Source organism: Pleurodeles waltl, chromosome 7, assembly GCF_031143425.1.
Source record: "Pleurodeles waltl isolate 20211129_DDA chromosome 7, aPleWal1.hap1.20221129, whole genome shotgun sequence".
Classification (NCBI taxonomy): Eukaryota; Metazoa; Chordata; class Amphibia; order Caudata; family Salamandridae; genus Pleurodeles; species Pleurodeles waltl.
In genome coordinates, this window is record NC_090446.1 from 450,431,514 (window position 1) to 450,452,058 (window position 20,545).

Here is a 20,545-nt window from a genome sequence, read left to right on the forward strand (position 1 = left end):
CGGTGCCCTGTGATGTGCTTCTGTCTCCTGGAATGCTATGGCACTCCTTGTCCCCTCCATTAGGGTTGCCTGGGTGGTGGTGCCTGTTGGGGGATATAGAAATGCTTGTTACATATGCATGAGGGTTTGAGGTGGACTGTACTGTGCAATTTAGTGCTGGAGTGCCTTTCAGTGGCCTTCAGGGGTGCTTTTGTGAGGTGGACATTGCATTTAGTGGCAGTGGTGGCATTACATTGTGGTGGGGGTTATTATTCCATTGTGGGTACGTGCAGGGGTGGGTGGCTGTGCACAGCGGGAGTGATGTGGGCCTGGTAGTGAGTTGTGGGTGATGCAGGGTGATGCAGGGTGGTGGATGTGGTGGGTAATGGCTGGGAGGGGTGTGGGTCTAGGTGGGTGTGGGCGGCGTGGGGTGGTGCATGCTTTACAGGTATGGTGTATATGCGGTAAATGTAGACGACTTACCCGAGTCCATTCCTCCAGTGAGTCCAGTGAGTCCCTCTAGGTGGGTTCTCCTCGGTGTAGTCGGTGGTGTGGGTGGCGGTCCTCCCCCAGTCTTCTGCACTGCGATGTGGTGCCTGGATGCCATGGCCCGGACCTTCCACCGCAGGTCGTTCCATCTCTTGCGGATGTTGTCCCTTGTGCGTGAATGGTGTCCCACTGCATTCACCCTGTTGACAATGGTCTGCCACAGCTCCATTTTCCGGGTGATGGGTGTGTGCTGCACCTCGGACCCGAATATTTGTGGCTCCACTTTTAGGATCTCGTCCTCCATGGTCCTTAGCTCCCTTTCGGTGAAGCGTGGATTTTTAGGGGGGACATGGTGAGGGTGGTGGATGGTGTCGGGACTGGGGACGGTGTTTGGGTGCTCCTGTGTGGGTCACTCTGTGTGTCCTGTCTGCTGGCGTTCTCTGTCTGGCTCTGGTGCTCTCCGTCTTCTGGTCCTGGTTTCCTTGCAAGGGATTGTGGGGTGTGTCTGGGGGTGTTTTATGGTGTTCTGGATGTGTGTCAGGTGTGTGGTTGCTAAGCCTAGCCAATGTGTGCACTGGTTACTGTTGGGCCCACTTGCCGCCAATGGTCGTCCGGCCTCCACTGTCCGCTGGGGTGATTTGTGCATCATTATTGTTGATGTGGGTGTGCTTGGCGGTGGAGGGGGGGGTGTGCCGGGATTCCCACTGACAGGGTCCTGGCAGGGAGTGGTGGTGTGGGAATGTTTGGCGGGGTTGGGTTTTTTGTTCATTATATGGCGGGTTTCCATTCACTGCCGCCGCCGGGATTCTGTTCACTGCTGCCACGGCGGTCGGCTTTCTTTCCCGCCATGTTCATAATGACTGCCTATATGTTTTCAGGCACGAATATTAGTGTTTGCTTTTCCTCCAGTTATACTCATTCCACGTGTTCCCTGAAAAGTCAAGAAATGGCTGATTTTGGTAACTCCTGCCTAAATCAGAGAGCTATGGTATTTTTCATCTCGCCAATCAGAGTTTAAGCCACGTAATGAGGTGGTTAGGCCACATCTAGGCTATGGCTGTGTCGTAGCTTGACTCTTGCTCTAGGCAAGACTGCTGGTTCAAGGATGACAGTACTTATGTTTGTGGGCAACTATGCCAGTCCTACAACAAATCGCAACTGTCGCCCCAACCCTCCCGGCTCACAAGCAGCACCTCACCAAAAACTCAAACAATAAAAGGTGATTTGTGGCAGCCTTTATGCATGGACTTAAGAGTGTGACATCTCAGGGGGTGTCTTAGTTAAACGGAGATTACCCCTTTCTCAAATTAACAACATGTCTCAATCAAAACACAGGCAATGAAGAATATGCAGTAAGGTTTGAATAAGTTGTATTTAACAAAACTGCAACCTATGATAAGTTGCATGGGCTGCAATGATTAGGATAATGAATAATGCAAGAAACAGAATGGTAAAGACAAGAGTCATTAATACAAAGACCCCCACCATCTTGCAATGACATGAAGTTACATAATTTATGAAATATGGCCTAATACCCTAATGTCATGTACCTAATTTCTAACCTAAAAGATAGCTAGGTGTGTTAAACCTAGTCTGCCAGTGCCAAATCCATGAGAAGAGACCCCCAGCCCTCGTTACCTTGGAATGAGGTCTCTAGATCAGACTCTGTAGGGACACGAAGACTGGGTCAGCGTCAAGGCAACGTGCAGCATCAACAGCAGCGATGGCATCTGGTCGGAATTCCTCTATCTGTCTAAGTGAGGTGCATTTATACAGATCTGCTCAGACCCCTGATGTAGGTCTGTTTCCAAAAAATAGATAACAAGACATCCTTGGGATGGCAATTTACGTAAACAATTCCCTCGAAGGTGTGAAGAGGTTAAGTACCTAATGTGAATACCTACAGTTTGTTTATCTTTGTTGCTTGATATTGATGCCTTAGCGTGGTGGCACTGATAACGTGAAACTAAAACATGAAACAAAGCAGCCATCTTGGAAACATATAATTAAATAATTGCGCTAAAACATAGCAAGCTAAGTAGGGTAAAAGTCACTAGGTGATGAGGGCACAGGTCCGCAAGCCAGAAGGCTAAGCTAACTCCTGTTTCCCATTAAAACAAGATACGATTTGCTACAGCTGTTTCCAGTGTTTTATGGTAGTGGAAAGATGGGAATATTAACAAGGTGTAAGGAGATTTTTCCCAGTCAGCTGGCAGGGATTATTCAAACAAGTGATTGAACAATACTGCTTCCTTTACCTATGGAAGAGGGCACCCAGTGTTCGGCTGCTAGATGATCACATACGCTTGATGTGCAGCACGTTTCAATGGTCATGCTATTTGGGAGGCGTTACAAAGTTGTAATTAATGTTGCTGTAATACACAGTTGGTAACTGCCTCTTCCCTTTTCATTGTGGCAGGCGGCTATGGGTGCTGCTTAGCCTGTGTGTTGGCCATGTGGATAAAGCTTTTATCCAATGTTAAGAGACTGGCTACAATTCACAAGCTGCAGCTCATTCCGCCTTTAAGGGTATAAGTTGATGGTTAGGACAGAAAATGTAGTAGGGAAGGCTGGTTTGTCCACATCATGATGTGGCAACTCTAGCCTGAGTGCAAATCCATGCTTGAGAAAGGTGCGGTTGGCTACGGGGACATATGGGACCAAACCAAAAAAGCACAAAGTACGTGCTGTTCCACGTTTATTTATTTGATTTATAAGGATCTTTTATCCATTGCGCTGCCACAAACGTACACACTATAAAATTATATGTACATGATTGAAGCCAATATGGAACTCTAGCAAGGCAAAGCGAAGACAGTGAAAGAGTATGCTCGAGGGAAGGCCAAGTCAAGTGTTGATTTTCCAAATGAGTTTTTAAAAGATTAACATAATTTTCTAATCACGTGTGAGTGATACAGTACTTCACTGTAATAACTCTTCAACAAAAAGGGCAACTTACATTCCCCGCCCTGCCCCTAAAAAATCTGCAAAGCTAGCCGTGTAGGTTGTACAAAAAATAAAGCTATCAACCACCTTTATCAGAGACTAAGGGGAAACCGGATCGCCCCTTCCAGCAATTCCATCTCCTTATCACATATGATCTATCTGCAGCATTGTACACATTTGACCATCACAATTTCCTGGCCACTTTACAAATCATTTAAAAATCATTATAGGCCTGAGGAAGCCATACGGATATGTTTCTAATCTTATCTTGCAGCGCAGCCAACTAGTGAACATTTGTAATATATTTTCTGATCCCATCTCCACTCCCTGCAGTGTTGCTTAGGGTCCAGTCTTTGCCCCCATCCTTTTCAATGTATATGCTGAACCACTGTGTGAACTTCTTAAAGAGCTTTACAATTTTTTTAAGGAATACACCAATGACAATAAAACCTACTGCTCTCATTCAATCTCCAGAATTAAATCTTCTTTTCACTGCAACCACTAAAAGATGGCACACAAACAACTTCTTGAAACACTGGATTTCCTATTTTTACCCAGAATTGTAACCCAGTTACCAAACTGTTGTCGCTTGAAACAATAAAGACCACTGACACTACTCCTGACCTGGTTCCCACTGCAAAATCCATAGGGTTCCTTCTTCACGGAAACCTAGACATCAGAGGGCCCAAACAAGCTATGGACTAGTCTCTCAGAGGCATCTCAAATTCTAAAAGACATTGCTTCCTCTCAGGATGTAAAAGGTATTTTCAAGGGCATGGATCTTTTATCCACTCCAGCGTTCCAAAAATAATTCACCCACTTACAGCTATTCATCAGGCTGCTGTGGCGTTCGGCACAAGCCCTAATAACTGTGACCATATTAAATGACTCCCGAAGGAGGCTGGCTGCTCTACGAGAATGACATGTTTCAAATACAAAGCTTTAAGTCTCCACACTCACAGTTCTCGCTCCTAGAACGCTCTCCAGAAATTCTCAAACTGTGTTGTAAAGACCAGAAGATATTTTTCCAGTCCCCTTTTAAAGAGGATCAAAATATTTAGATCCGTTTCTAGTACTGTTTCTGTTGTGTGGGACAATTTTAATCTTGTAGGAGGCTGGCCTGGCTTATAGTGAGTACCTTGTGGTCCTTACACCTTGTGCCAGGTCCAGTTATCCCTTATTAGTAGAATAGAGGTGTTCTAGAAGCTTAGGCTGATAGAGGTAGCTATAGCAGAGCAGCTTAGGCTGAACTAGGAGACATGCAAAGCTCCTACTATACCACTTACATCATATAGCACTATATCATAAGAAAACACAATACTCAGAGTTACTAAAAATAAAGGTACTTTATATAAGTGACAATATGCCAAAAGTATCTCAGAGGATACCCTCACTTAGGAGGTAAGTAATATACACAAATTATATATACACAAACCAAAATCAGGTAAGTAACAGTAAGAAAAGTAGTGCAAACAATGTGGAATCACAACAGGATGCAATAGGTATAAATAGGCCTAGGGGCAACACAAACCATATGCTCCAAAAGCGGAATGCGAATCACGAATGGACCCCAGGCCTATGGTAGGTTGTAGAGGGTCGCTGGAAGTGTCAGAAAACACTAAAGGTGTCCAAGATACCCCACCCCAAGACCCTGAAAAGTAGGAGGAAAGTTACCCAACTACCCCAGAAAGACAGTATAGTCGAGATAGGGGATTCTGCAAGAACAACAATTGCCAGCAAAACACTGAAGACGGATTCCTGGACCTGAGGACCTGTACAGGAAGGGGACCAAGTCCAATAGTCACGCAAGCGTCCAGTGGGGCAGGAGCCCACTAAACCCCGGATGAAGGTGCAAAAGAGCTGCCTCCGGGTGGAAGAAGCCAAAGATTCTGCAACAACGGAAGGAGCCAGGAACTTCTCCTTTGGTCAGAAGATGTCCCACGGCGTGCTGGAGGGTGCAGAGTTGTTTCCTCACAGAAAGACCGCAAACAAGCCTTTCCAGCTGCAAGAGTCGCGGTTGAGGATTTTGGGTGCTGCTGGGGACCAGGAGGTCGCCCCTTGGAGGAGGAGACAGAGGGGGCGCTCAGCAACTCAGAGAGCCCCCACAGAAGCAGGCAGCACCTGCAGAATTACCGGAACAGGCACTTAGAAGATCTGAGGACAGCGTTTGACTCAGAGTCACAAAGGAGGGTCCCACGACGTCAGAGTCCAACTCAGTGACTTGGGCAATGCAGGACAGAGTGCTGGGGACCTGGGCTAGGCTGTGCACAAAGGAAGTCGTGTAAAAGTGCACAGAAGCCCGAGCAGCTGCAGATCACACAGTACACAGGATTACTGTCTGGCGAGGGGAGGCAAGGGCTTACCTCCACCAAATTTGGACAGAAGGGCCACTGGACTGTGGGAGACACTTGGACCCAGCTCCTGTGTTCCAGGGACCACGCTCGTCAGGATGAGAGGGGACCCAGTGGACCGGTGATGCAGAAGTTTGGTGCCTGCATTAGCAGGGGTAAGATTCTGTCGACCCACGGGAGATTTCTTCTTGGCTTCCAGTGCAGGGTGAAGGCAGACAGCCCTCAGAGCATGCACCACCAGGAAACAGTTGAGAAAGCCGGCAGGATGAGGTGCTACAATGTTGCTGGTAGTCGTCTTGCTACTTTGTTGCGGTTTTGCAGGCGTCCTGGGGCAGTCAGCAGTCGATATTTGGCAGAAGTCGAAGACGGAAGTGCAGAGGAACTCTGGTGAGCTCTTGCATTTGTTATCTGAGGATTAGCCCAGAGGAGAGACCCTAAATAGCCCTCAGAGGAGGATTGGCTACAGAGAAAGGTAAGCACCTATCAGGAGGGGTCGCTGACATCACCTGCTGGCACTGGCCACTCATAGCTGCACATTGTGCCCCAACACCTATGCATTCAAGATGGCAGAGGTCTGGGACACACTGGAGGAGCTCTGGGCACCTCCCCTAGGAGGTGCTGGTTAGGGGAGTGGTCACTCCCCTTCCCTTTGTCCAGTTTCGTGCCAGAGCAGGGCTGGGGGATCCCTGAACCAGTGTAGACTGGCTTATGCAGAGAGGGCACCATCTGTGCCCATCAACGCATTTCCAGAGGCTAGGGGAGGCTACTCCTCCCAGCCCTTAACACCTATTTCCAAAGGGAGAGGGTGTAACTCCCACTCTCAGAGGAAATCCTTAGTTCTGCCTTCCTGGGACCGGGCTGCCCAGGCCCCAGGGGGGCAGAAACCTGTCTGAGGGGTTGGCATCAGCAGCTGCAGTGGAGACCCCAGAAAGCAAGTTTGGCATTAACTGGGTTCTATGCTAGAGACCCGGGGGTGCATGGAATTGTCACCCCAATACCAGAATGGTATTGGGGTGACAATTCCATGATCCTAGACATGTTACATGGCCATGTTCGGAGTTACCATTGTGACGCTACATATAGGTATTGACCTATATGTAGTGCACACGTGTAATGGGGTCCCCACACTCACAAAGTCTGGGGAATTTGCCCTGAACAAAGTGGGGGCACCTTGGCTAGTGCCACACTAAGTAACTTGGCACCCAACCTTCACCAAGTGAGGGTTAGACATATAGGTGACTTACAAGTTACTTATGTGCAGTGAAAATTGGCTGTGAAATAAAGTGGACGTTATTTCACTCAGGCTGCAGTGGCAGTCCTGTGTAAGAATTGTCTGAGCTCCCTATGGGTGGCAAAAGAAATGCTGCAGCCCATAGGGATCTCCTGGAACCCCAATACCTAGGTACCATATACAAGGGAATTATAAGGGTGTTCCAGTGTGCCAGTGAGAATTGGTAAAATTAGTCACTAACCTGCAATGACAATTTTAAAAGCAGAGAGAGCATAAACACTGAGGTTCTGGTTAGCAGAGCCTCAGTGATACAGTTAGGCACCACACAGGGAACACATACAGGGCATACATTATGAGCACTGGGGTCCTGACTAGCAGGATCCCAGTGACACATAGGCAAAAACAAACATACATACAGTAAAAATGGGGGTAACATGCCAGGCAAGATGGTACTTTCCTACAAATCTTTACAAAGTACTGTTGACTGGAACCAGGGTGGGTGGCAGAGGCACAGCTTGTAAAGTCCTACACACTGTTTAACGTTTAGGTTTATGGCTTGTTTCCTGATACCCACTTCTGATTCATGTGTTCTGATTTGGGAATGTTGCTAAGGAAGAAGAATTCGTAAGAAATCAATTAAAAACAAGGATAAAGTTTTTTCTAATGGGACTCTATTTTCACGTAGATGTATTTTCTCCATATTGTATTGAAACAGGATGTGCAATCTCCTATCTTGGTATTTTTGTCTAGAGTGTTCCATATGGTTTCTACAGCAAATGTGATTTACGAAAAACAGGTTCCAGGAGCCAGGGCGTTGCTGTAAAAAGGGCAGTGCAAGTAACTTTTAATGATGTTTACTGTACTGTCTGCTTCAGTGATCCATTCAGGGACTGCCTGCCACCTCCTCTGGGATATGTCTGACTTTTAGAATTCCATTTTGATTCTGGGAATATTTCTAAACATGATGGATCAAAAGGAAGAGTCTTCATTAGAAAATAAATCTTTTCTTTTGAACTGGATTACTCGACCACTGATAACCGTCTTGTTCCTGGGCTCAATGAATCACCTACTAGTTGTACCTGACCATCATCTTCAGAGAAAAACTTTGCCATCGGCCTCGTTCCAGACAGCAAGAATACATTTTTAGAAAAATTGTTCAATCCTACCGTCTAATGAAGTCTGTTGAGCCGCCAAGGCAGCGCTACAAACATTGCTCTTAAAACATGCCCATCATGCACCACTTCTAGAAACACGCAGCTATTGCCAATCTTCCAGTGCCTCATGTATAAGACTCATAAGCAGAATTTTCACTACAGCCCCATACACCAAACGTACAACAATGCAAGTGCAGCATAATTAATGTATTCACCTGAAAAACGCTATTAAGTGCTCAAAAATAAGTGTTGTTGCTCTGCACCGGAAACAACAAGCACAAATTAAGCACCGCTTAGACTGCTGCTAATAGTGTTTTTAGAGCCCCAGAGTTCTTTAACACAATGGCACAAATACTGCACTATAACCCCCCAATAAAAATAATACAGGTCTTTAGCAGTGGACTTACATTATCTTTCTTTGTCTCCCAGCTCCCAACCCTCCTAGGGACACTTGGATGGCTCTACACTGCCCTGGCTTTGGGTACCTTCTCTGCATCAGCCACGATCTTCACTTTATTGAGGGTAAGTAAGACTAACCTCCTCATCACACCCAAACCCAGTCATTGTCAACACTATAAAGGCAACCCTAAAATCAACCAATCTTTTAAAAGGAATGTAAATATGTTCCAAAACTAAAAAACACACTCATCCAAAACTTATTCCAGACCTTGACTCCAACCACTCCACCACCACCTCCTTTGTTCCTAGCCCTAACCCTAATCTTAATTTTTAAGACCCTCACCTGAAACCTTACAACTGTCACCTACTAAGTTGTATAACACATAAACATAAACCTTGTAAACTATTAACTCATTCACTGATAGTGAAACTCTAAACCTTCACACCCAATCTCAACCATAACTTGCCACCCCAAACCCACCTGCAGTTGCCATCCCAAAATCTGTCACAGACACCCTTAGACAATATTCACTACATCCAAAAAACACTTTAACCCATGATGGTATTTCCCTTTACCCTGTCACCATCTTCCTTAATCCTACACTGTTGCTGCTAAAACCTGTTACCTCCAAAATGCTGGCTTCTTCACATGACAAAACCTGGCGCTACCACCACAGAAGGGCACAGTAATCACTAGGACCCTGCAACTGTCACTCTGTCCACAAACCTTGGCACTGATACAATCCGTAATCTGTCAATCACAAAGTTTGACACCTTCATCCCCAAAGACTGTTATATTCATTTTACCAAACCCCATCACAATCACCCAAAATCCCGGATCTTGTCAATTTAATACCTGACTCTCTCTAGTCATGCAATTCTCACTCACAAACCTTGCCTCATAGCATTAAGCCCTGATATTTTCTCTTCCAGACTCTCGGCTCTGATTTAGAGTTTGGCAGAGAGGGCACTCCATCGCAACTGAGAGTACTCTCTCAACAAAACTGAAGATCCGCCCACCTCATTTGGAGACAGGCAGACCTCCAGTATGTCAATGGCGGGGACTACTCCATCTCCGCTGCTGGCATACACCTCTGACGGTTTGACCGGGTAAGGGCTGTCTGAAGTTTAGCTATTTGACCACCTGCCCGATTTACCACAGGTTAAAGGTTTGACGAACTGTACTGCCATGTTGACACAGCCATCTCTCAAACTTTTAATCCATTGACCAGAACCACTGTGATTATGGTTTCTGCCAGTGTAAAGAGATGTCTGCTGGATTGGCAGACATCTCTAGAGTTAGTATTTTATTCTGTCGCCCTAACAGAGCATAGACCATCCTCCGTGGTCTAAATCAGCCCATCTGTCACCAAACTTAATGACTAGTTACTCCAAATCAATTAATTGTCATTTGAAAGCCCATCCCCAGGCCCCCTGACACCCTAAATGGTCACCAATACCTGTTACCCCAAATCCTCTCATCTCTGAATTATGTCACAGTCATCATAAATATTTTCAACTTCCAATTCCTAACTGTGACTTTAGGATCGTCTTTCAATCACTCCAAGCCTCAGTCACCATGACATGAACACCATCATAATTGTCACCCCAAGGGTGCTAATAATCCAAACCCTTCTCGCATTAACCATAAATGCTATCAAAAAGTTTGTATGTCACCCAAATACTTATCACTGTGCCTGCAAGCCAGTTCAACACGCCTTTCCACTACTTATCACTGTCATGAGTTCAATACAAACTCCACAACCATTGAAAGCCAGCATCTTCATTTCAAACCTTCTCAATGCCACTTTAACCCTGTGGTCATGGCCACAAATGATGTCCTTATCAATACAAACCCGGTGGCCATGACTGCAGAACCCATCACCCAAATTGTTTACCCATGAAGGAACTTCACTGGCTGCTATCAGCATCATCCTGAAAACCTACTTTGTTGCCTACAAAGCAGCAATATCAAACCTGGCTGAAAAAAGCACCATCTCAAGAGGCCAACATAAAACATGCAACAATGACATTGACAAACTCAAAATCAAAATGGGAAAAAAACAAAAGACCTGAAAATAAGTCATCCTGCACCAAAATGACGGGACAACAGTCCATTATAGGTTACACCTACTCCTGCTCTTTTAATTTCAGTCAGGAGCTTAGAAACATTTTGTCTAGAGCCCTACAGCCTCCATTGATAAATAATTGTCAGCTTCTTGAAGCCCCTCAGATCTACTAGAAGAGGTCTTCCTCCCCACTTATACAAGTACTTAAATTACCCATACCTGCAACTAAGTACAATGTTCTACTGACTGCAATTAGGTTTAGGCCTACTAAGAGGTATCACGTATTTGTACATACCCACAAACTCTATTTCTGTCCCAGAACGCCTTTCATTGCCTCAAACTCTCTTTCCATTGATCAAAACTTTGCAAATGTTCCCGAAATCAAGTATCACCCCAGGTTTTCCAAATCTTGTCACCAAATACCAAAGCCATGTCCTCATAAGCCCAAAACTCTAACATTGCCATTTCAAGCCCTGCCACTGTATCCTCAAACCCTCGCACATTAAATTTGAAACTATGGCAATACAATTCCTAAACCTTGTTGCCAACACCCAAGACACCAGATAACTTGCCACTGTTAACTCCACTTAGCCGTGTCATACCTTCAGCCTACCCATGTAAACCCTAAGCTAAAATTGACTAATGATTAGAGAAGCACTCCAGTCTCGAGACCAGATGTAATTGCAGTACACATGTTTGTATGTCGGCAAATGGTGAGTTTAAGTGACAATTGTGAAAATAAAAACAAAAGTTGCTCTTCCCAACACAACAGCACTGGTTACGGCTCCGTAGCTGGATGCAGAGACAAGAAACTAAACACAGTCATAAATACAAAACAATAAATATATGCAGGAAAAAACTTCATAATGTAACTGATTTTAGAAAACGTGTGCCTCGCAGCTCCCCCAACAATTTGGCACTAACCAGATGAGTGTTTCTGGGCCCTCTTTAAGATCGCATCTGAGTTGAAGTTCGTAATAAGTGACCTGAATGGCAGATAGTTCACTAAACATACCTTATTATGTCACCTTGTGGGAAAACCCTGATCCTTAGAATCTGTTGATTCGAGACTCTCAAGGAGGAGATTTGATGGTTTAAAACCAAAGTTAATAACTTCAGAGAAGTTGAGGATATCAAAAGCGAAATTGAGAAGTTGAAAAAGTCCTTATAGGTTGTGTAGGTCACCAAAGAAGATTTAAAGTCTTATTTACAGTTGAGCAGATGCTAGGCATCTGGCAAAAAGTCGCGGATGTCACATGTACTGTATTAAGAATGTACTGGTGTCAATGGCCCTCTCAATCCACCGGACTGGACTCCTGCCACTTTTCGGCAATTGTTCCACTCTACCATATTCTAAGTAAAGCTCTTGGATTTCTCCTTCAGTGCCCCACCCATAGCACATACAAACATATTTTCAATAAGTACAGAGGAAAGCTTTATTATTCTCATAACAAAGGAGGATTAAAACCTGTCCGACCCTTCATGTAATGTAGAGAGGCTATTAAAGTCTATGAAGGCGCTAAGATATGACTAGGGCTGCAACGGTTTAGCTGTCAAAGTGGAAGTGTTCAAAACTCGTAGCGTGGTGGCCAGGCAACATGCGTGCTGAATCAGAAATGTCTTCCGCACCTGCCCTTCCACTCACTTGCGAAAGGCTGTGTTGTGTGACTTAGCCGGGAGTATCATGCAATAGAGGTCTGAGAAGGGGAAGTGTCAACGGATGCAGGCTGAAGGGGCCAGTGAGTCCCACAGAGGGCCAACAAAGTTCCTGGCAAGCCTGTTGCTTTGTAAGACCAGCAGGGCTGGGGAAAAGTTAGCCACTTTAGGCTAATGTACTCGGCCTTCTGACCTTCGAAAAGCACCACCTGCCACTCAACCTCCTAATTTCCTCTACACGACTCTCCTCCTCCACCGCTCACACATAAAACCACAGGGCATTTTCTTTGGACTAATAGCATTTTGCAAATATAAACAAAACAGTCTTGCGTGTCATTTTTTCCCATGTGCGTTTGTAGTTTCTGTCGTCAACGGTGTTAGCACATACCGGCAGCATAGTATTTCTTACGATTGTTTTGTGGTTTTCCTTTCATTTCCGCACTTTTGTTTTGTTCCTGATGTTGGTTTTCCTCCCGTGCATCGGATGTGGCAAACCACCCACCGCTGAGTCACCAACAGCCCCAGTGAGACGGGGTACCTAGGACTCTGTGGTCGGCACTCCCATGGAGCCCTAATATGCGTGCTGCCCACAGATGTCCTCTTTTTGGTATCATCACAAGGGCCTACAGTTTCAAGCAATAATCTGAGCATGTCAGAGCCAACTGCTGCTGTGACAAGAGTATGAATCTCTGTGTACAGACTTGTGTTCTATTTATCATCCGTACCCAGATTTATCAATGGTTTGAGCTGCCCTTGCGTCATGCAAGGTGACACAAGGGCAGCGCAAGCCCTTAAATGAGATTTACTATGCCACGTAGAGACACATTGAGTTGCTCTAGGTGGCTTAGTACACCTGGAGTAATACAAGGCAGTGCAAGCTGCTGCCTTACATTACTCTACCCTGGGAAGACTTTCAATGGTGGAACGTAGGTGGAACCACACATTCACACATGGTTTTTGGCGCATTCCTAGATTTACTAACACTAATAAACTTGGGAATGCCTCAATATGCCACACCTTCTCAGGTGAGGGTATCCTCGTTTTTACCTCTTTCTACTTGTGCAGCATTCTGCAGCACGCATGGAAAGAGAAAAAAGCCTCAGAGGATTGTTCTGTGCAGTAAGGTGTCTCTTCTTGCACAAAAACAATGCTGCCTGTAACACAAGCACCCTTACACCTTGGCGCAAGAGTACCAGAGTTGGTGCTTGGCAGCTACTAGTGCACCAGCGCAGAAGGAGAGAGCAGGGATGTGCCATAATTTAGTGGATATGGTGCATTCCTGCCTTCTCCCTTTGATGCCTCACAGCAACATATCTTGGTGTGCTGTGTCAAATGTTAGTACATCTGCCTCTTTGTGTCCAGAACCACAGCGGGAAGCTCTGAGGCACACTACGTAATTTTCAGCTCTGGCTACTGAGCAGTCCAACCAAACCACCATCTTTTGATGATTTGTGTAAGGCTGTCTTGTGGTACTCAGTGGTACTGTTCTGAATGATTTTTCACATGTACCATGAAGCAGAAGAATACAGCCCGTTACATGCAGGTTTCTTTATCAGCAGGCACAGAGGTTGTGAGAACATACCCATGGCAGTAGATATTCTGAGGTAAGCCTCTACATCCAAATACTAACACTCCATCCACTCAGAGACACATCGACAGATGTCATAAACGGGCATGGGGAAACGCACAAGGCACATAATACTGCAGTAGCACAGGTGTGCAGGCAGCAAGATGCAGACTCAGTCCTGAAATCAGAAGGGGGGTCCTTTTTTAATTCACAGCACCAATCAACAAGTAGTTTGGCCAGTCTGAAGTCCTGATGCTCTATATAATGGGTTTGCATAATAATTCTCCACTAGGTTTGTGTGTGGACAGACCATATGACTGTCCTTAACCATCACTAGGACGCTCTGTGTAAGAGGCGTACTATTTAAATCCTGGTACCAGTGATTATGGCAAGAGCTGACACTCACTTCCTAGAGATGCCACAGTCGACATTCTTTCCCAAGCAGCAACGCAGGCACCCAACCACATTCACAAGGTAAAGAATGTCACATTCAAAGGGAGGAGTGTGTCACGCTACTCCTTTGCAAGTCTGCAATTCTTGGATGCTGCTGTGTTGTCAAAGGGGCGAGTATTAGTATGCATCTGCTTGTATCAATGGGAAGCACGGCCCAGTGTCTGGAACGCACACGTGGATGGGAGTGGAATGAAAACAGCACATGTTCCACTGTTGACTTGACGTCAATTATGCGGTACTGCCAACTCAGTAATAGAAGAAACAAGTGCATTGATGCTAGTGGACCTTTGGCCCCACAACAACGTAGATAAGAGCATTGCAACACTGACTGTGTACTTAATTCGTGCAAACTATGTGTACTGTGAGCATGTTCCTTCAGGAATGTCTGCCAGTGCTGCAGGGAGAGCTGCTGAAACACACGCAGCCCAAAGTTAACTCTAGAGCAATGCACTGTGGGAGATTCGGAGACTCCATAACATCCGGCAGCCAAGGAGTGTGAAGGTTTGTGTCCTGCCAGAGTCGGTTTAATAAACCATGCCAAGGATATTTAGTGTATTCTTATATTTTTACCAGTCCAATTAGACGTTATGCACGTACTTAACCCTAGTGCTACTTCAAAGATGCTCTTATGAGCACCCTTCAAAACAATCCTGCAACATCGAAAGCACCCATCAGCCTTCATTAGATGTCAACACTTTTCCCAATAAACACAGCAACATCCTATAAAAAGCCTTATGTAACTCAAGAAACACCTGAAATCTCGTACTTCCCAGCTAAATCTCTCTGCATCATAGTACTCCAGGAGAAAAAGTGGACTGTAGGAAAACAAGTAAAGAAATGGAGATGGGGTAATGCCCTTGTATACCTAACACAGTTATAAGCACACAGGTAAGCTACAAAACCATAGCAACTCATCCAAAGCCATTTTGTACATGACCACCTGTAGCGTCCTCCCCAGCCTGGGTACCCGCCAATGAATACGCCAAACATCGAGTTATGTATTACACATCTTTATTCATCAGCATGTAACCACAAACTCAGTATTCTAAACCTGAATTCACTTCATCACGTTTTAACACTTAGGACACAGCTCTACAGAGTCCTTCAGGAGCCAATAGGGTACAGTCATTCATACTCACACAACACTAAGGCCCTCATTATGACAATGGCAGTAAATGCTGCCTTCCGCCGCGGTGACGCCCGCCAAAAGACAGTCGCCGCAGCTATCATCCGTTCAACAAATTATGACCACAGCTAGATTCCCGCCACAAGAAGGGCGGAAATCAGACTGTGGCCATACTGGTGGATGGTGGTAAGGTGACGCTGCTACTACCAGCAGCGCCACGCCAGTAGACTACCGCCAACCGTATCATGACACATGATACGGCCTGGCGGTGTTCTGCTGGCGGGTGCTGCTGGTGGTAGCAGTGTCCTGTCCCGTTCCCTGCCAAAAGACCCCCTGGATGCAGGTAAGTTGGGCTTCCGACAGGTGACAGGGGTGGGAGGTGGTGTGTGTGGGCTTGTGTGCATGGATGTGTGAGTGTGTGCTTGTATGTGACTGTGTGTGTAGTGTTGTTTGCCTGGGTGTATGCATGTGTGAGAATGCCTATACAAATGGAAATGTGAATGCGTGTCTGCATGTCAGTGTGAATGTGTGTACGTATGTGTGCGAGTATGAATGGATGCATGTGTGAATGAATGCATGTATGTCAGTGTGAGTGAGTGTGTGTATGCGTGGTGCGTGTTAGCAAGTGTGTGCATGTATGGGGGGTGGGGGTTTTGAAGGGGGGAGCTTGGATGGAGGAGGGGTGGGGGATGCCTGGGGAGTGTTTGGAGGGTGGGTGAGCCTCCTACCAGTGACAGGGAAGAAATTCCCTGTCACTGGTAGGGTCTACCGCTATGGTTTTCGTGGTGTTGCGAACGGCACGAAAACCATAGCTCCGGCCCGGCGGCTGCTACCTACATGGCGGAAGGAACAGTAAATTGGCGTGTTGGCTGCAACCAACCCGCCAATGTCAAAATGTCATAATGACCCCCTAAATATCCCCCTATGTTAAATAAAAAATTCAATTTTTTTACAAACGTACACAATCATATCTCTTCGATAAGCCTTCTTGGTGCTTTGATTACTCATCCCAATTATGCTTTCGGAAACTGGGAATGAGCAAAAGGAGGCTCCACAATCTGCGTTGGCGATGTAGGGGCAACATCAGTCTGGGATTTTCCAATTGTCCTTTTTGAACCATTACATTGTCATCAGTATCTGACAAGTGATGAGCCACCTGTCTGAAATGCGAGAAATCTCACTTAAGGATTTCCCAGGACGTTGGGCAGTCAACATGAGTCTTTTGCTGGTTACGACATGGAATGGTTCGGCATCAAATGGAGCATCAGACTTACGTTTTCTCAGCTAACGGATGAACACTCGATTCCTCTTGTGAAGACAATGTCTTTACCATGTCTTCTCTTGTCTGCATAGACCTTCATTTTCATTTTACGATCCAAATCTTTTGTACCGACTTCTTCTTCAGTTCTCCAACTTGTGATGTTCCATTGAGTAACCTGATCGTCAGTGCTCTCCAAAACAACAACACTACAGGGCTTTCACCTGTGGTCAAGTGACGAGTTGAATGGTCACTTAGTAGGGTAGAATTTGAGACAGTCTTGTTCAAGCTTTCCTAATGCAGCACGCTGAAAAGTTTTCGTTAGCCCGTGGCCAAAGAGGTGTGATCTTCTGATACTTCACATTAAGCAGATTGAGGAAGTCTCTGAATTCTTGACCATTGAAAGGTGGGCAATCATTAGATTTTAAAATTGCAGGAATACACCATGTTGCAAAAATGCCATCTAATCTCTCAATGGCTCTTTCCTGAGTGATCGATGAGAGATCTTCTACAAATGAAAAACAGGAGTATACATCCACAATCACTATCAGGTGACGCCATTGTAAAGTGGACCATAAAAATCAACAGCAATTCTTTCCCATGCATGCTTTGGCAATAGTGACATGCTTAAGGGGTGTTGAGTGGTTTCTGATGACAGCCAGTTGCAAAGGTGGGAGGCCTTTAATTCTCTTTCAACTCTTTCATTGAGATGAGGAAACCAAACTCGATCTCAGGGAGCTTGTTTTGTGGCAATGATTTCACAATACCCTTCATGGGCCACTTCAATAATCTGATGCCGAAGGCTCTATGGATTGACAATTCTCGAACCCCTCAGGATAATGCATTCTTGGGGCATGGACAGTTCATCTTTGACATTTTTAAACTTCTGGTATTCACTATCACTGGTAAGAGGTTGAGTATGTTGGTTCCATGACTGATGAGTAATAATGTCTTTCACTTTTAACTTGACAATATCTTGACTCATGGCAGTGACAACTTGTTCCAACAAAATGGCAGGAGGTGTGTTTGATTTCACAATGAAATTTATGAAGCCTTCAGCTCTCTTAGAAGGGTTACCTTGACACTGTTTTTGCACTCTGAAGCAGTAGTCGGCAGGATTTTGGTCTTTCCCTGGGCATTGCACAATTATGTAGTTGTACTCTTGTAATTGTAGACCCCAACATTCGATGGGTGGAGGCATCTTGGCTTTTGAATTGTCAAAGATCGTCAGTAATGTTTGTTGATCTGTTACAAGTGTGAAATGTTTTCCATATAGGGACACATGGAAATGTTCACAAGCCCACGGTGCTGCTAAACACCCGTTTTCAGGTAGTGAATAATCACGTTCAGTCTTGGACAAACATTTGCTTGTATATTCCACAATATGTCCTTGAGCATTTGGGTGTCCATTGTGCTGTGCAAGGACTGGATCTAACCCAAAAGGGCTAGCATCAACAACTACTTCTTTACATCGCTTTAGATAAAAAAATATGCCATTTCAGTAACATTTTCAATAGCTTTTTTGATTCTCTTAAAACTTTGCTCACATTCATGTGACCAGTGAAATGAAACATTATTTTTCTTCAACTATCTCAATGAAGAACTCACAGTGGCAAAGTCTTGTATGTATCTGGAACAGTAACTGGCCATGCCAAGGAGTGATCATAACATAGAAACATCTTGTGGGGGACTGGCAGTTGCCAGCACTAGCACTTTAGCTGGGCCTGGTGTCATGCCCCATCAGAAAAGATATGGCCAAATAATTTTATTGAATTCACATTCCTCAGCATTCAGCAATAAACCTGCATCAACAAGTAAACAACATTTTTGCATGAGAGCTTTATTGTGTTCTTTCTGTGTAGCTCCGAAAACTAGAATGCCAAGCTGTAGTTGAAAGCATTTATGACAGGCTGTATGATACGCCTAATGACATCTTGAAATGTCTCTACAGCTAATAACACACTGAAACTGGATCTTTTGTATTGAAACAGATCAGTATGTGTAGAAACAAATATAATGTACCTGTAATTCTCCTCGAGTTTCAAGTGATGATACCCTTTACTTAGATCAAGGCAAGAGAAGACTTTTGCACTATTCAATTGTGCTATCATATCAGCAATGTGTGGAAGTGGATGTTGTTCTCTTTCAATGGCCTTGTTTGCTTAATGCATATCCACACAGATGTGTACAGCTCCTTCACTGTCTTTTTTGGGCACTACCACGATGGGAGAACACAATGGCACATGACCAGTAGAGCAATCAATGATATCAGGCCTAAATAATAATCTGAGTTCCTTTTCAACAGCTTGTTGTAAATGAAAAAACAATTCTTCTATGTCTCTGTGCAACAGGATGGACATCCTCATTAATATGCAATTGGACTTTCACAGTATTAAGATTTCCTAAATCATGATACAATGAAGGGAACTGACTTACTATTTCATGATGAGCATTCATGTTGTAGTTCACTGAGATCAGTCCCATATCAGCAGCCATACTGAAACTGAGTAAATAGGCACTTGGCCCCATACCTTGAAGCATGTGGATGGGTGCTTGCACTTTTGTTTTCTTTTGTTTCATAGACGCTACGAATGAACCTTTACTTTTCAAGGGTGTCGATGAGCCCATGTATACTGTTAGAAATGGGGTCACTAGTTGGCAGTCGGTTTACACTCTGTCCAAGATAACCTCTGCTGACCCCCTGGGAAGCTTGGCACAAGCAGTCAGGCTTATCTCAGAAGCAATGTGTAAAGCATTTGCACATAACACACAGTAATATAGTGAGACACTACAAAAGGACACCACACCAATTTTAGAAAAATAGCCAATATTTACCTATGTAAAACAAGATCAAAACGAGAACATACAACAAAAAAGATATGAATTATGCAAGAATTAACTAAAAAAATACAGTTCCTTGAAGTTGATAGCTCCGTCTGGGGCTATCACGGCATCGTGAACAACAAATCCAAAAGTTCAGGCCAACAGCGGGGTCGCTGGCCAGCTAAGGTGTTGGGAAGACCTGCAAACAGTACCTTGGAAATGCAGAGTGTCGTGATCCTCTTGATGAGATCCAGAGTGTTGTGTCACAGGCATCGCAGGCATCTGTTCCAGGGGTCAGTTCTGGAGCCGTCAGGCCCTTAAAGTCACACACATTGCAGATCGAGCTCTGGGCTTATAACGAAGTCGGGAGCACTGGAGTTGATGGCATCAGGGCTGCGGTGGGAAGCGGGACTCTGGGATGTGGGGTGCCCACAGGTCACAGAGCAGGCAGCGGCTCTGTGATGGCGTCCTGCGATGTCAGTGAGATCAGGGCTGCTGTGTGACGGGGGGAGCGACATGCTGTGTCTCCAAGTCACAGTGCGGGTAGTGGCATCGTTGTTGTTGAAACGCTGTCGTCGGTAGGCCCAAGGTGGCGGTGTGGCACGGGGCGGGCTCCGTGCGGTGCCTACGGGTCACGGTGCACACAGGGGTGTCTGTTGACGATGTTGGAGCCAATGGCACTGGCATCTGTGAACCAGAGCTGCGGTGCAGGATGGGACAGTGCTCCATGTACCTCACGAGCAGTGTCCTCAGGTCACGGCTGCAGTCCTCGGTGTCAGAGTAGGGTGGCATCATAAGGGATAGCAAGGCTGTGGTGTGAGCAATGTGATGCAGAGTGCTGGGCCCACAGGTCATGGTGCAAGCAGCGGTTCAGAAACAGCATCAGGTGGCAACGGCGATGAGTCCAGGGCTGAGTTGCGAAGCGGGGCACGGCTCAATGCAGGGTCATCAAGTCACGGTGCAGGCAGCGGCACCGTTGACGGCATTGTGGTGGTTTTTCTTCTGTTGCAGCACAAAACACTCAGTTCCCAGTGCTGTAGGCAG

General features: G+C 45.5%; 1 protein-coding gene across 2 annotated transcripts in view; it reads left to right on the forward strand.

The window, feature by feature from the left end:
- The window catches only part of LOC138304169 (large neutral amino acids transporter small subunit 4-like), a 310,553-nt gene that overhangs the window by 147,474 nt on the left and 142,534 nt on the right, over window positions 1-20,545 (forward strand). Inside the window, exon 6 of one of the 2 annotated variants that reach the window (XM_069243998.1) lies at window positions 8,580-8,672. The exons of the other annotated variant lie outside the window; for it this stretch is intronic. Coding sequence (XP_069100099.1) covers window positions 8,580-8,672 — 93 coding nt within the window. The remainder of the gene's footprint in view (window positions 1-8,579; window positions 8,673-20,545) is intronic. 2 annotated transcript variants of the gene reach the window in all.